Source organism: Vulpes lagopus, chromosome 3 (assembly GCF_018345385.1).
Source record: "Vulpes lagopus strain Blue_001 chromosome 3, ASM1834538v1, whole genome shotgun sequence".
Taxonomy (NCBI): Eukaryota; Metazoa; Chordata; class Mammalia; order Carnivora; family Canidae; genus Vulpes; species Vulpes lagopus.
In genome coordinates, this window is record NC_054826.1 from 68153402 (window position 1) to 68168322 (window position 14921).

The 14921-nt window shown below is 41.6% G+C and overlaps 1 protein-coding gene and 1 long non-coding RNA gene across 4 annotated transcripts in view; one reads left to right on the forward strand and one right to left on the reverse strand.

Annotated features, from left to right (window-relative positions):
- VPS26A (VPS26, retromer complex component A) overlaps positions 1-1254 on the reverse strand; it is a 32264-nt gene extending 31010 nt beyond the window's left edge. The window contains exon 1 of the mRNA XM_041748779.1: positions 1137-1254. Coding sequence (XP_041604713.1) covers positions 1137-1139 — 3 coding nt within the window. The 5' untranslated portion in view covers positions 1140-1254. The remainder of the gene's footprint in view (positions 1-1136) is intronic.
- Positions 1255-1536: 282 nt separating this feature from the next.
- The window catches only part of LOC121487263, a 55996-nt gene continuing 42611 nt past the window's right edge, over positions 1537-14921 (forward strand). For all 3 annotated transcript variants that reach the window (XR_005986813.1, XR_005986811.1, XR_005986812.1), the window contains exon 1: positions 1537-1660. This is a non-coding gene — a long non-coding RNA (uncharacterized LOC121487263). The remainder of the gene's footprint in view (positions 1661-14921) is intronic.

Below are 14921 nucleotides of genomic sequence, written 5' to 3' on the forward strand. Positions count from 1 at the left end.
AAGGGCTGTTTCAGTTTTGCTAGTGGCCCTTGAATACGTCTAAGTAATTATTTGCTGCATGAAAAAAAAGAGGCCCCAAGTTTAAGAATGGATATGCCTGACTTTACTTTTCTGATTTTTAATCAAATCAACACGCCTTCTGAGTTTAAAATGTATTTACTCAAAACAGCTTTTTTTTTTTTTTTTTTTTTTTTAAATAAACCTAGCTTCATCTTCAGCCAAAAGTCTCAAGCAGTTTACTGAACTGGCGAGCTCTGGGGAGGCTGACAGTCGCAGGAGCACACAGTAGGCGCCCAACGTATGCTCGCTAAATCAAAACCATGGAGTGAGCCGCACGAGATCCAACCTAGAGCAGCCGGCCAACACGCAGAGCTGAGCGCACCGTGCCCCACCGACTGGTTGGAGTACTCGGACGTCCCTCCCTTCTCTCTTCCCTAGGCCATTTCAACATCCCAAAGCGGTAAGTTTCTAGAAAATGGCTTGGGGAAGGAAAGGAGAGCCAAACCTTAAAGCAGCGGGCACAAAACCAGTGTCTTTTCGTTTGAAGACGTCCCCACTTCAATGTCCTTTTCCTTTTCCGCTCCCGTTCTACAAGTGTCAACCTCAAGGCTGAACTGGGGTCAAAGATATCGCAGAAATGTCACGAGAGAGAGAGAAAAAAAAACAAACAAACAAGGCGAAAACCCGGAGTTTTATCAATCTCGTGACACGCCGGAGAGGCGTGCCCCAGGCCGTCCCCGCAGCCCGGAACTGGGGGCCCGCGAGCCGCTCCACCTGAAGGGAAGCGGGGCCGTCCGGAAGGAGCGGGGGGCGGGCTACCTTGGAAGGGGAGGCGGCGCTGCGCCCCCGCACAGGCGGGGTCCGAGGGCCCAGCCAGGGCCCCCACAGCCGCTCGAGGAAGGCGGGGAGAGGCTCCGACATGCCCGGAGAGCGCGCCGCCGCCCGCAGGTGCTCGGGCCTCGGCGAGACCGGGAACAGGCGGCGCCGCCCGCCCGCCCTTCCCCGACCCCGCGGCGGCCAGCCAGGCCTAAGCCGGCGCCCCGCCGCACCCGCGACACCGAGCCCGCCGTTGGCCGGCCCGCCGCGCGCTCTGGGGCCAGGGCTGCAGGCGAGCGCGCGGGCCGCCGCGCACTCACCATTGTCAGCGCCGCCGCCGCCGCGTCCCCACCACTTCACTCCGCTTCCCTCAGGAGAACTCCCAGTCCAGATTCCCTCCTCCCCGGCGCGCGTCACGTGACCCCGAGCCGCTGGCCGCACGTGACCCCTCCCTTCCCTTCCCTTCCTTGCCTCCGCCGGCTCCAGGCCCCTCCCGGCCGCTTGCCCCGCCCCACCGGCCAGCCTGGCCCTCGAGGAGACGCGGCTTGGGGGCGGGGCCTCGCGCTCCACCCCGCGGCCGAGGAGGCGGGGCCGCCGCGGCGCCGTCAGGTGGGAGGGGCCTGCGCCGACGCAGGCTCCCCGGGCTCGCCCCGCCTTCTCTTCCGTCACGTGGGGGGCGGTTCCCCGGCGGGCTTCTTTGCCCCGCCCAGTGCAAGTTGGAGTAACTGGGAGAGGGCGGCGGAGGGAGCGTTTGTCCCGGAGGCGCTCTCCCCGGGCGGGCTACGGGGCCGTCCGGGCGAAGGCGCGCGGTTACCCGAGGCGCTGCTTCCTTCGGCCTCGCAAGGTACGTGCTCCCTTAAATGCAGGGATGAGCCATTCTGCTTCCATCTTTCTGGAACCCTACCCAGCTCCCTCTCCCGCTGAGAGCTGCTGGGTTTTGAGAACTTGCTAGCTTTATAGCCTCTGAAGAGCCGCGCAGTGGGGAAAATGTGAGGGTGCTACATCCGCTGCTTTGTAAGGTACGCGGATAGCGCGCCACCCCAGCCGCCGGAGCGCTGCAGGCCTGCGAAGGGGAGGGGCGGGGGGCGGGGGGCGGCTTCCGACGGCAGGTGGTGCAGCCAGCCTGTACTCCGGCCCCGTGGTGTAAGCCTGGAGCCCTGCAGGTAAATGGGATGCAGTTTTCAGGGGTTTTTTTAAATTTATTTTTATTTTTTCTTTTTTATTATTTTTTTTATTTTATCGTTCTTTAAAAGCAGTGTGGGGGATCCCTGGGTGGCGCAGCGGTTTGGCGCCTGCCTTTGGCCCAGGGCGCGATCCTGGAGACCCGGGATCGAATCCCACGTCGGGCTCCTGGTGCATGGAGCCTGCTTCTCCCTCTGCCTCTCTCTCTCTCTCTCTCTCTCTGTCTCTCTCTGTGACTATCATAAATAAATAAAAATTTATAAAATAAAATAAAATAAAATAAAAGCAGTGTGGAACCACCACAGTGTATACTGACCAAAGCAGAAAAAAAAAAAAAAATGATCATCTGAACTCACCATCGTAGCAAAACAAAATTAGGTTTGTGAGTCAGGGCCATTAAGCAAGTATAAAATTTTAAAAAGCCGAACGACTGGGTGGCTCAGTGGGGATGAGTCCCACATCGGGCTCCCCGGAGGGAGTCTGCTTCTCTCCCTGCCTATGTGTCTGCCCCTCCCTCTGTATCTCTTATAAATAAATTAAGCATCTTAAAAAAATAAAAATTTTAAAAGGGTTAAAATTAGAGCATGGTGTCTACAGTAGAATTCACCTAGAGATAACAAAAAAAATAGAAAATGCACAAATATGTGGTAACTAAGCAACATAATTCAAAACCTCTGTGTCAAGACATCAATGGAAATTTAAAAATAGTTTGAACTAACAAAATTATAATACAACATATAACTTATGGCATAGAGCTGAAGTAGTGATTACAGGGAGATCTGTAGCTTTAAATGCATATATTTGAAAAGAAGAGCTTTAAACTCGGCAGTATAAGTTCACATCAGGAAATAAAATACTAGCATGTGCAGGGAAGCAGGGGATATTCAACTTTGCTGTGAACTTAAAACTTCTTTAAAATTTAAAAAAAAAAAAATTTAAAGCCCTCACATGGGTAAGTGCCATGACAAATCAGTGGGGAAACGACAGTCTCTTCAACAAATGGTGTTGGGAACACTGGATATCCACTTGCAAAAGAATGAAGTTGGATCTTTATCTTACACTATATACAAAAATTTACTCAAAATGGGTTTAAGACCTAAAACTGTAAAACTTGTAGGAGAAAAATCTTCTTTGGACTTGACAATGATTTCTTGAATACGACACCAAAAGCAACAAAAATGGCACATAGGACAGGTGACAAAAGCAAAGATAGAAAAATGGAATGGTATCAAACTTAAAAACTTTTGTGCATCAAAGGACACAACAGAGTAGAAGAGAAACCTATGGAATGAGAGAAAATATTTGTAAATCATATATCTGATAAGATATCCAGAATTTTTAAGTTACCCCTACAACTTAACATGCCCTTAACATCTAAAATGTATGAAGGGGATCCCTGGGTGGCGCAGCGGTTTAGCGCCTGCCTTTGGCCCAGGGCACGATCCTGGAGACCCGGGATCGAATCCTACATCGGGCTCCCGGTGCATGGAGCCTGCTTCTCCCTCTGCCTATGTCTCTGCCTCTCTCTCTCTCTCTCTCTCTGTGACTATCATAAATAAATAAAAATTTAAAATAAATAAATAAATAAAATGTATGAACAATGACTACAACTCAAAAAATAATAATAACCCAGTTAAACAATAGGCAAAGGACTTGAACAAACATTTCTCCAAAGATGATAATACAAATGCCCGGTAAGCATATAAAAATATACCTTTCAGATAAATGCAAATCAAACCACAAGGTAGCATCTCACACCTATTAGGATGATTACTATTAACAAAAACAAAAAATAGCAAGTATGGGTGAGGATATGGAGAAATTGGAACCTTTGTGCACTGTTGGTGGGATTGCAAAAATGGTGAGCCCCCTATGGAAAACAGCCTGAAGGCTCTTCAAAAAATTGAGAATAGGGAATGTCATGACCCAGCAGTCTCACTTCTGGGTATATATATCCAAAAGAATTGAATGTAAGGTCTCAGAAATATTTGCATATTCACATTCATAGCACATGTAAACATTCATGTTCACTCATAATACCCAAGAGGTAGAAGCAACCCAAATGTCCATGGACAGGAAAATGGAATATTCATCCATCTTAAAAAGGAAGGAAATCGGGGATCCCTGGGTGGCGCAGCGGTTTGGCGCCTGCCTTTGGCCCAGGGCGCGATCCTGGAGACCCGGGATCGAATCCCACATCAGGCTCCCGGTGCATGGAGCCTGCTTCTCCCTCCGCCTGTGTCTCTGCCTCTCTCTCTCTCTCTGTGACTATCATAAATAAATAAAAAAAAAAAAAATTTAAAAAAAAAAAAAAAAGGAAGGAAATCTTGTCACACGCTGCAACATAAACACTGTGCTAAGTGAAACGGGCCAGTCGCAAAAAAGACAAATACCATATGATTCCACTTATATGAGGTATCTAAGCCAAATTCATAGACACAGAAAATAGAATAGTGGTTACCAGAAGCTGGGGGAAGCCGGAAAGGGGAGTTACTATTTAATGGATATAGAGTTTCAGATTTGCCAGATGGAGATCTGTTTCACAAACAATGTGAATATAATTAACCACTACTGAAGTGTACACTTAAAAATGGTTAAGGTGGTAAATTGTATGTGCTCTTTACTACAATAAAAAATAAACTCTGAGAGTAGGAAGAACAGAAGAGTCAATGGACTAGGGGCACCTGGGTGGCTCATCAGTTGGGTGTCTGCCTTTGGCCCAGGTCATGATCTCAGGGTCCTGGGATCAAGCCCTGCATTGGGCTCCCTGCTCAGGGGTGAGTCTGCTTCTCCCTTCCCTCTGAAATCTCTGTCACTCTCACTCTCTCTCAAATAAATAAATAAAATCTTTTTTAAAAGTCAATGGAATGGAAATAGACAAGCAATAGAGAAGATCAGGGAATCCAGTAGTTGGGGTTTTTTTGGGGGAATTGCATATATTCTACACAGAATTTACTCCCAGACCATAAGTTTTTGTTTCTTTAGTTTCTTCTAGGATATCTTTTTCGTCAGTGCAACCTCCCCTTCTGGTTTATGAACAATCTGCTCTTTTTCAGTAAGGATCAGATGATGTGGCAGGAAGAGCTCATGTATGGGTTAATCCAGCCATGAGCCCTGTAAATTCTACACCATATACTAGGGGCTTTGTTCACCTGGATGTGCTTAGTGACTAGAGAATCTACATCTAAACCTTTAAGTTCAGAATTACTGTCTGCATTTTTAAGCATGTGCAATAAAAATTCTATACTCGTCTTGGGCCACTGACCCTGTGTCCAGCCCCACTGTTTGGCCTGGACACACCTACCAACTCCATCATGTAGCGATGGAATGGCACACACTGCTTCTGCAAAGTGACATCTTTCAGATGGTTGGTGGATTTTCAGATATGCATACCCTTGATGGCCTGGGCAGTTTCATCTGTGTTCTTAAAGTGAACACGAAGATTTGAACCTCTTGATTTACATGATTTTGTAGGGTTTTCTGGGTTGACCAAATAGTGAGCCATTTTCAGAGGTCACCCCAGGCTGCTTAGGGAAAGAGCCAATAGTTGGTTCTTTGAAAAGAGTAATAAGGCACCTGTGGCTCAGTGGTTGAGCGTCAGGTTGTGATCCCAGGGTCCTGGGATTGAGTCCCACATCAGGCTCCTGGCAGGGAGCCTGCTTCTCCCCCTGCCTATGTCTCTGCCTCTCTCTCTCTCTGTCTCTCATGAATAAATAAAAATTTTTTAAAAAAAGATTAATAAAGTGGATAAGCCTCTGGCAATACTAATCAAGAAAATAAGAGAAAAGGTAAATTAACAGTATTAGGAATGAAAAAGAAGACATCACTTCAAATCCTACAGACATCAAAAGGATAATAGGGAAATATATGAACAACTTTTATGCCAATAAGTTTGACAACTTAGGGGAAATGGACACTTTCCATTAAAACAGCTTTTTGAGGGGCACCTGGGTAACTCAGTCAGTTAAGCATCCGGCTCTTGGCTTCTGCTCAGGTCGTGATCTCATGGGTTATGGAATCAATCCCTACGTTGGGCTCCATGCTCCACGGGGAGACTGCTTGAAGATTCACTCTGCCCCTCCCTCCACTTGTGTGCCTTCTCTCTCTCTCTGTCTCTCTCTCTCTCTCAAATAAATAAATAAAGGGATCTTAAAAAAAAAAAAAACTTTTTGAAATGAGCATAAGAAGAAATACAGAGGGGCTCCTGGGTGGCTCAGGCAGTTGGGCATCTGCCTTCAGCTCAGGTCATGATCCTGGGGTGGTGGTATCGAGCCCCGTATCAGGCTCCCTGCTCCACGGGGAGTCTGCTTCTCCCTCTCCCCCCTGCCTGCCAGTCCCCATGCTTGTGCTCTCTCTCACTCTCTCTTGCTCTCTCTGTCAAATGAATAAATAAAATATTGAAAAAAAAGGAAATACAAAATCTGAACAGTCTTATTTCAATGAAATTGAACAGAAAATTTTATTGAACAGAAATCTTCCCACTCCAAAACTCCTCTAGGCTATAGAATTCACTAATGAGTTCTACCAAAATGTAAGGAGGAAATAATACCAAGCTGTTTACACAAACTTTTTAAGAGAATATATGAGGAGAGAACACTTGCCAACTCCTTTTCTGAGGCCAGCATAACTCTGATATCAAAATCTAACAAGGACATTACAGGAAAGAATACTGCATGCCAACATCCTTCATCAACTTAGCTATAAAAATCCTAGACCAAATTTATAAAGCAGAAATTTCTGTAAAAATCATGACTTGTGGGTTGGCCCTATACTGGTTAAATGTGTTCCTTTGCATATAAAATTCCTATTGAATGGAGTGAGACAACATTTTTATATATTTTTTTAAGATTTTATTTATTCATGAGAGACTCACAGAGAGAGAGAGGCAGAGACACGGGCAGAGGGAGAAGCAGGCTTCCTGGAAGGAGTCCAATGTGGGACTCAATCCCAGATCCCTGGATCATGCCCTGAGCCAAAGGCAGACACTCAACTAGTGAGCCACTCAGGCGTCCCTTTTTATATTTGTTTTAAAGTTCATTTCTGTTATTGTTGATGCTCAAATCAGTGTTAAATATAGATAAATGAAACAAAAATAAATGAAACTTTTAATCTAAGACAGCAAAGATAAACTTAAGGAGAAGGAATGTGTTAGGTTTTCTCCTTCTAGATCATACATTTATCTATATTCCTCTATCAAATAACTAAACTGAGAGTATTTCCTGGAGATAGATATTTGGATTCTGGGATCCAGACAAGGATCCAAATGTTTGTTTATTAAACATATACTTATTGAGTGCTCACTAAATGGCAGGTGTTGTTTTAGGCAATGGAGATAATTAGAAAAGAAGAAGAGGAGGAAGGAGGAGGAGGAGGTTGTTCTTGTCCCCAAGATTCTTATATCCTAGTGTAGGAAATCGTCAATAAACAAGTAATTAAATATAATATTTTCAATTAGAAGAAACATGGTGAAATAAAAAGAAATAAACATGGTGACATGACTGGAAAAGAGCTATTTTTAGATAGGGTGATGGGAAAGTGACATTTAAACTGAAATCTGAAAGGAGGGGTCCATCCCAGGCAGAACAGTGAATGCTAAGGTCCTGAGCTAGGAAAAAAGTTTGTTCTTTTCAGGAATGGAAAGACAGCATAATTGAAGCCTAGTGAATGACAGGAACAGTAATACAGGATGAAGAGCAGTTAGAGAACAGTTGACTATAATAAGGAGATCTAAAGATGTTGCTCTCCTCTCTAGATCCAAGGATGATTGTAGGGTCAGAATTTTATTTTTTTTATTTTTTTTTTTTTAGGGTCGGAATTTTAAAGCAGTATTTCCTGATTTAGCCTGTGTCCATTCACAACCTTGAGGAGAACTATCTTGCATCTCCATTCCAACAGAGGACTCTGTTTATTGCCTTAGAATAGTCTCTCTTCCCCACTAGACTTAGGGAAAGTACCAAAAGCTACAACTTCATCCCATACCTGTGGCCAACTGCATTACCAAAAACCCAGTAAGCCCACAATAAATATTTTAACTTAATTTTTAATTATAGCTGTTGGACTACTTGGAGATCAACTAATCCAACTCTTTTATTAGGATTAAAAGACTATACAACTGTTTACTGTAAAACAGCTGATGTCCTGACTCCAGTTCTTTTTAACTTCTAGCCTACCCACTTGACAGTAGTAAATAAGACACTAGTCAAAGCACATTTAATAAGTCAGATAGAGGAGATGCCTATGTGGCTCAGCGGTTAAGCGTCTGCCTTTGGCTCAGGGTGTGATCCTGGAGTCCCGGGATCAAGTCCCACGTCGGGCTCCCTGCATGGAGCCTGCTTCTCCCTCTGCCTGTGTCTCTGCCTCTCTCTCTCTCTGTCTCTCATGAATAAATAAAGTCTTTAAAAAAAAAATCAGACAGAACCTGGATGGGGTCCAGTGATTTCTAAATTTCTAAAAGCTATTTTAAAGCCATATCAGGTATTAGTATATTTGTAACTGTACTAATATTGTCATTGAGTTGTGATAAGAAAACTATTAAGAGATAATGCAGATCTTCATGAAATAACACGTTATTAATAAAAGAGGAAGGTGATTTTTTTTTTAACTTAGATTTGGGAACGCCAGGGTGGCTCAGTGGTTTAGCATCTGCCTTTGGCCTAGGGCGTGATCCTGGGGTCCTGGGATTGAGTCCCACGTTGGGCTCCCTGGGTGGAACCTGCTTCTCCCTCTGCCTATGTCTCTGCCTCTCTCACTCTCTCTCTCTGTGTCTCTCATGAATAAATAAATAAAATCTTTTTTAAAAAACCTTAGATTTGCCTGTTATCTTGACTGCTATTCTGGTTCCCACCTACTCTTGTCTGGAGGCCTGAATATCAACACATCAAAGAGAATCAATGAAAGAAAAGTAGCAGCAGCAAAGAAATACTGGAGAAGCCAAGTATAAATAAGAGCTGGCAAATAAATAAATAAATAAATAAATAAATAAATAAATAAATAAAGCTGGAAAAGAAGGTCACACCAGAGGCCAATTTATACTAATGACTTGTCCTACTGATCAAAACCCAGTAACTGTGCTACTGTAATAAATGCAAGGAGCAACAGAACTGTCAAGCAAGTTATTTATCTATTTACCCATCTACCTATTTGGCAAATCAGAATGTTAAAGTTAGATGCTAAGAAGTAGTGTTTTGACAGGCAAGGACTGTGACATCACTAAATTTGCCCTTTGGGGGGAAAAAAAAAGATGGGAAAAATGTGACTAACTTATAAGCATTGACTTTCATAAACAAAAGTACTAGATTTAGGTAAAAAAGTATTGGGGGAGTGGGGAGGCAGCCAGTGTGGCTCAGCGGTTTAGCACCGCCTTCGACCCAGGGCCTGATCCTAGAGACCTGGGATCGAGTCCTACGTCAGGCTCCCTGCATGGAGCCTATGTCTCTGCCTCTCTCTCTCCTCTCTCTCTCTCTCTCTCTCTCTCATGAATAAATGAATAAAATCTTTAAAAAAATTATTAAGGGAAAAGATAATCTAAGTTTTTATCTACCTACCAGGAACCACTTAAAAGAAAAATAAGCACTTATTGAAATTCATGAAGACTAAAAAGTCCTATTAATAACTGTGACAGTGTAAAATTTTCAAAAAATGAAAAAAGAAGTCTAAAGTATACTGAGAATAAAAATAGTTTTTCTCAGGACATCTGGGTGGCTCAGCGGTTGGGCGTCTGGCTTTGGCTCAGGGTGTGATCCCAGGATCCCGGGATTGAGTCCCATACTGGGCTCCCTGCGTGGAGCCTGCTTCTCCCTCTGCCTGTGTCTCTGCCTCTCTCTGTGTCTCTCTCATGAATAAATGATTAAAATACAAAAAAAAATATATTTTTTCTCAACTTAGAATAAAATCTGTTGAATATATAATTATGAATCTATTTCTCAAGTTTTTATTCTGTTTCATTGATCTATCTACGTTTATGCAATACTACATTGTCTGGATTACTATAGCTTTATAGTAAGCCTTGAAGTAAGGAAGTATAATTACTACAACTTAGTTCTTTTCTAGAATGCTTTGGTTAAGTTCTTTGTATTTCCTTATAAATGTTTGAATTATTAATCCACCTCTTTAAAAAAAAAAAAAAGCCTGCTATGATTGTTATTGAGATTGATAGCTCAGTTTGGTGGAAATTGACATCTTAACAATACTGAGCTTTCCAGTCCATAAGCATGGTTAATTTCTCTATTTGAGTCTTCTCTAATTTCTCTCAGCCATATTTTTTAGTTTCCAGTGTAGAAGTCTTACACATCTTTTGTTAAATTTAGCTTTAAGCATTTATATTTTGATACTATTTTAAGTGGAATTTTAAATTTTCATTTTCTAATTCTTTAATGCGTGTGTGTGTTTATGCGTGTGTATGGTTTTCTAAATTGACTTGTATCTTGCAACCTTGCTAAATTTCTTTGATGATTTCCTCTCATCTCTGTTCTGTCCTCTTTTCCTGGATCTTCTATTAATCGTATATTGGGCTTAATGGAGTGATTGTTTCATTTTCATATTTTTTCTTTCCTATTTTCCTCCTATCTGGTGGTTGTTGGTGGTGGTGGTCGTTGTCGTCGTGTTCTCTTTTCTAGGTGATTTTCCCCAATTTTATGTTCCAACACTTACAATTTTTTTATTGCTGTTTTATGGTAACCAGCTTCTAAGATGGCCTCCAAAGAGCCATACATCTGTGTAGTCCCTTCTCAAATTCTTCAAGGTTGATCTGTATGCCCAACACAAAAAGGGGGAAGTGGTAGTGTGTGACTTGCAAGGCTGCTTTTGTTTTGCTCTCTCCTGGATCATTCACTCTAAGAAAAGTCAGCAGCCATATCATGTAACCCAATAGAGAGGTCCACATAGTGAGAGATGGAGGCCTCCCGTGAACACCTAGCACTAACTTTCCAGCTATGTGAGTGAACTATCTTGGAAAGATGATCTTCCCATCCCAGTGAGGTCTTCAGATGACTGCTACCAAAGCTAACATCCTAACTGCAATCTTATGAGAAGACATCCCCCACCCAGGAGTCTAGACCAGAACTATCTAGGTAATCCATTCCCAGATCTGATCCATAAAAACTGTGAAATAATTAAAGTTTATTGTTTTAAACCAATAAGTTTTGAGGTAATTTATTAACAGCAATAGTTAACTAAAAGATACTATTTTATTTTTAATTCCCAAGAGCTCTTTCTTATTCTCTGAAAGGGTCATTTTATTGGCATTTTGTCCTTGTGAAGATAAAGAAATAAAACATCCAGTGATCAACATATAAACATTTAAAATATAGATTTGTGCATAAATCACTGAGATAATTTCCTCTGTAACAAATCACATACCAACTAGCTTCATTATTGTGATAGTAAAGTTCCAAGTTTCTATGGACCAATGATAAATAATCATACTATACCATTATAAGCTGGAAATATAACTGATAAGACTTAAGTCCAAAAATAATCATTGGTTTAGTGCAGTGGTTCTCAAGGAGGAGTATTTCTCCCTAAATGGGCATTAGTCAATATCTGAAGACATTTTTTTATTGTCAGGTCTGTAGGAGCACTACTGAGATCAGAAATGCTGCTAAACATCTTGCAAGCACAAAAAAAAAAAAAAAAAAAAGTCTTGCAAGCACAGGACAGCCCCCTACAACAAAGAAGCATCCTGTCCAAAATGTCAATAATGCTAAAGCTGAGAAACTCTGGGTTAGTATTAACCTAAGAAGACAAATAGAGTTGTGAAAGATCAATTGTATTAATATTTTAAGCAGTGACTCAAATGCTAAAACAGACTACATGCTGAGGGAATGGAGACAAAAAACTTTTTGCAAAATCAATCATTCTCTTTTGTATCTTTTTGTTTGTAATTATTATAGATTTGAAAAAATATAATGTAAAATGTATTATAGCTATTTATGTGCTTCCCCCCTACATTGTAAGTACTCTTTTTTTAAGATTTTATTTATTTATTTATTTATTTATTTATTTATTTATTTATTTATTTATTTAGAGAGGGAGAGGGGAGGAAGGTAGGAGAGAATTCAAGCAGACTCCACACTGAGCACAGAGCCCGATGAGGTGCTCAGTCTCATGACCCTGAGATCATGACCTAAGCCAAAATCAAGAGTCAGATGTTTAATGAACTGAGCCACCCAGGTGCCTCCATTGTGAGTAGTCAACTATTTATTTATTCCTGTTCCCTTGATCCTTTGTAGGTTTTGTCGATTATATAATATGAAAAAAAGTGACCATGAATTAATTAGTCAAAAATACAAATTAGAAGAAACCCTAACTCCTCTCCCTTCAAAAAGCCCCATAATTATGATAAATTATTGACAAATAGAATCCAAAAGGTAAAAGAGTGAGAATTAGAAAAAACCTGCATGGGTCCTATTTTTCTTACGTGCCTGAGAATTTTTACTTCCACCTACCTACCTTCGTTTGTGCCAGGCAAGACTAACACATTCATTCTCATTCAATCTCTGTTAGACTCTAAGCTCAAGGACAAAGGCTATCTTGTGTCTTTGTTTCCCCCTGTATCCCAGGACCTAGCACATTACCTGGCACATAGATGAGATCTTTAATCTTATGAAATAGCTGTAACACATGTTTTCGTGATTATAATTGTTTTAGGGGCTTACTATGTGCCAGGCACTGAGCTAATGCCTCATTTGATCTTTACCACAACCCTACAGGCAAATATTGTTACCCTATAGTATAGATAATGATAATAACCTAGGCTTATTGATCACTTACTCAATAACATTGTTCTGAGCACTTTACATACATTAATTTATTTAACCTTCTCAATAAACCTGTAAGGGAGGCACTATCATTATCTTCATTTTAAAGAGGAAACTAGGTATGAAGAGGCTAAGTAATTCATCTAAGCTTACCTAGTTGGTAAGTGACAAGAGTTTTGAATCCAGGTAATCTGTCCTCAGAGTCCACACAATTAACCCCTTCACTACATTGCCCTCCCTGGACAAGCTTAGCAAAATTAAGTAACTTGCCTTGAGCTACAAAGCTAATCAAGAGTGAAATTGATATTTGAGCCAGGACTTTGCAATTCTAAAGCTCATACTTTTTCATGTGATCTAATTCTCTCTCCAAAGATAGAAATAGTCTACATTCCCTTTGTGGCAAGTATAAGATCTTTCTCCATGAGAGAGTCATTTTTAAAATAAAAATCAAGCTAGGGATGGGTTAAATGGGTGATGGGTATGAAGGAGGACACTTGTTATGAGCACTGGGTGTTGTATATAAGTGATGAATCACTAAATTCTATACCTGCAGCCAATATTACATGGGATGTTAACTAACTGGAATTTAAATAAAAACTTGAAACTACAAAAAAAATTAAACTATATTCTTTCTTCAAATGTGTAAAACAGGGAGTACCTGGGTGACTCAATGGTTGAGCATCTGCCTTTGGCTCAGGTCATGACCCTGGGGTCCTGGGATCAAGTCCCATATCAGGCTCCCTGCAGGGAGCCTTCTTCTCCCTCTGCCTTTGTCTCTGCGTCTCTCTCTGTGTCTCTCATGAATAAATAAATCTCTTTTTTTAATGTGTAAAACATAACACTTAAATAGAAAACTCAAAGCAGTATGTGTATTTTCTAAAACATGCCTTTTTTCCCCTCTGCTATACTAGTTATAGGAGCCAAAAAATAGGTCTCATTACAGTAACACCCTACTGAACATAAAAACTCACAAAGTTCCTGTTAAACAATCACAGATTTAGTAATGGAAAGATCAGGGTATAACTTAACAACTGCCACTAAAAGTAAAATGCTATAAAGATAATTCCCAGAAGTTGGGTTCTATGAGAAGCCAACTTACAGAGGACATTTACCAGGGGGTGTTCTTAGGATCAACACCTGTGCAGAATCAGAAGGTACCTGAATGATGACAGCCATAGCTTAAAGTTCAGTAGGATTCTTATTATGTCCCCTGGTAAAGAAGTTTCCCATAAGGAACTATAACATCAAAATCTGCAAAACACAGAGTTACAGGGATAGGAAGCACAAATTCCCCAAGTGGGTTTGATGTTAAGTATGTCCTATCCTATTTCCACATATTGTTTCCTGGAACCATGTAATCTACATATTACGGACCCAGCACAATATAAAGTTTATTGAGTTAGCATGTATACTGCATCCTGGAAGTTGGCATCCCAGCCTCAGTTTATTATATCAAAGCTGGTATCTTGGCTGTACCTTCAACAGATTATCATTCTATTATGTTGGTGGCATCTAGGAGATGTGATATGTGATAGAACCAGTGGGTCCCATAATCATGTGCCACTGCTAACTTCTTTGCTGTAAAGTGGATCCCTAGGTTTGATGCAATCATGTTTGTGGATCAAACATTCTATAAGCCCTTAGATATTGATGTTGCTGGAGGCCCTGTGGATAAGAAAGGCAAATCCATACCTAGAATACATGTCTGTTTCTATTAGAACAAATCTGTGGTCCCTCCAGGATGGAGGGGGCCTAATATAGTCAACCTGCCACAGAGGTCTCCTTGAAGAATGGTGCCATATCAGTGGCTCAGTAGTGAGCTCTGTTGGTAGCTTATGGGACTCTTGGAAGCATCAATACCTAGACCAGCCTTGGTCAGTGGGAGCCCATGCACAGCCTCTATCCCTCCCATCATGGCCACTCCTTCATGAATGTACTGTGCTAGCATTAGGGTGGCTGATGACAGAAGCTGACCGACATTTGCCCAAGTCTTTCTGCTACCTGGTTCTTTAATGTTTCTTCTATGGTGGATGCTTTCTGATGGGCATTACCATTTGATACAAAGATTTTCACACTGTATTTTACCTTATGCCATTCACATGCCTCTACCCCAGACTTCTTAGTTCCCAATATACTATCTTTCTTAGGCCCCTGACCAAAACATTC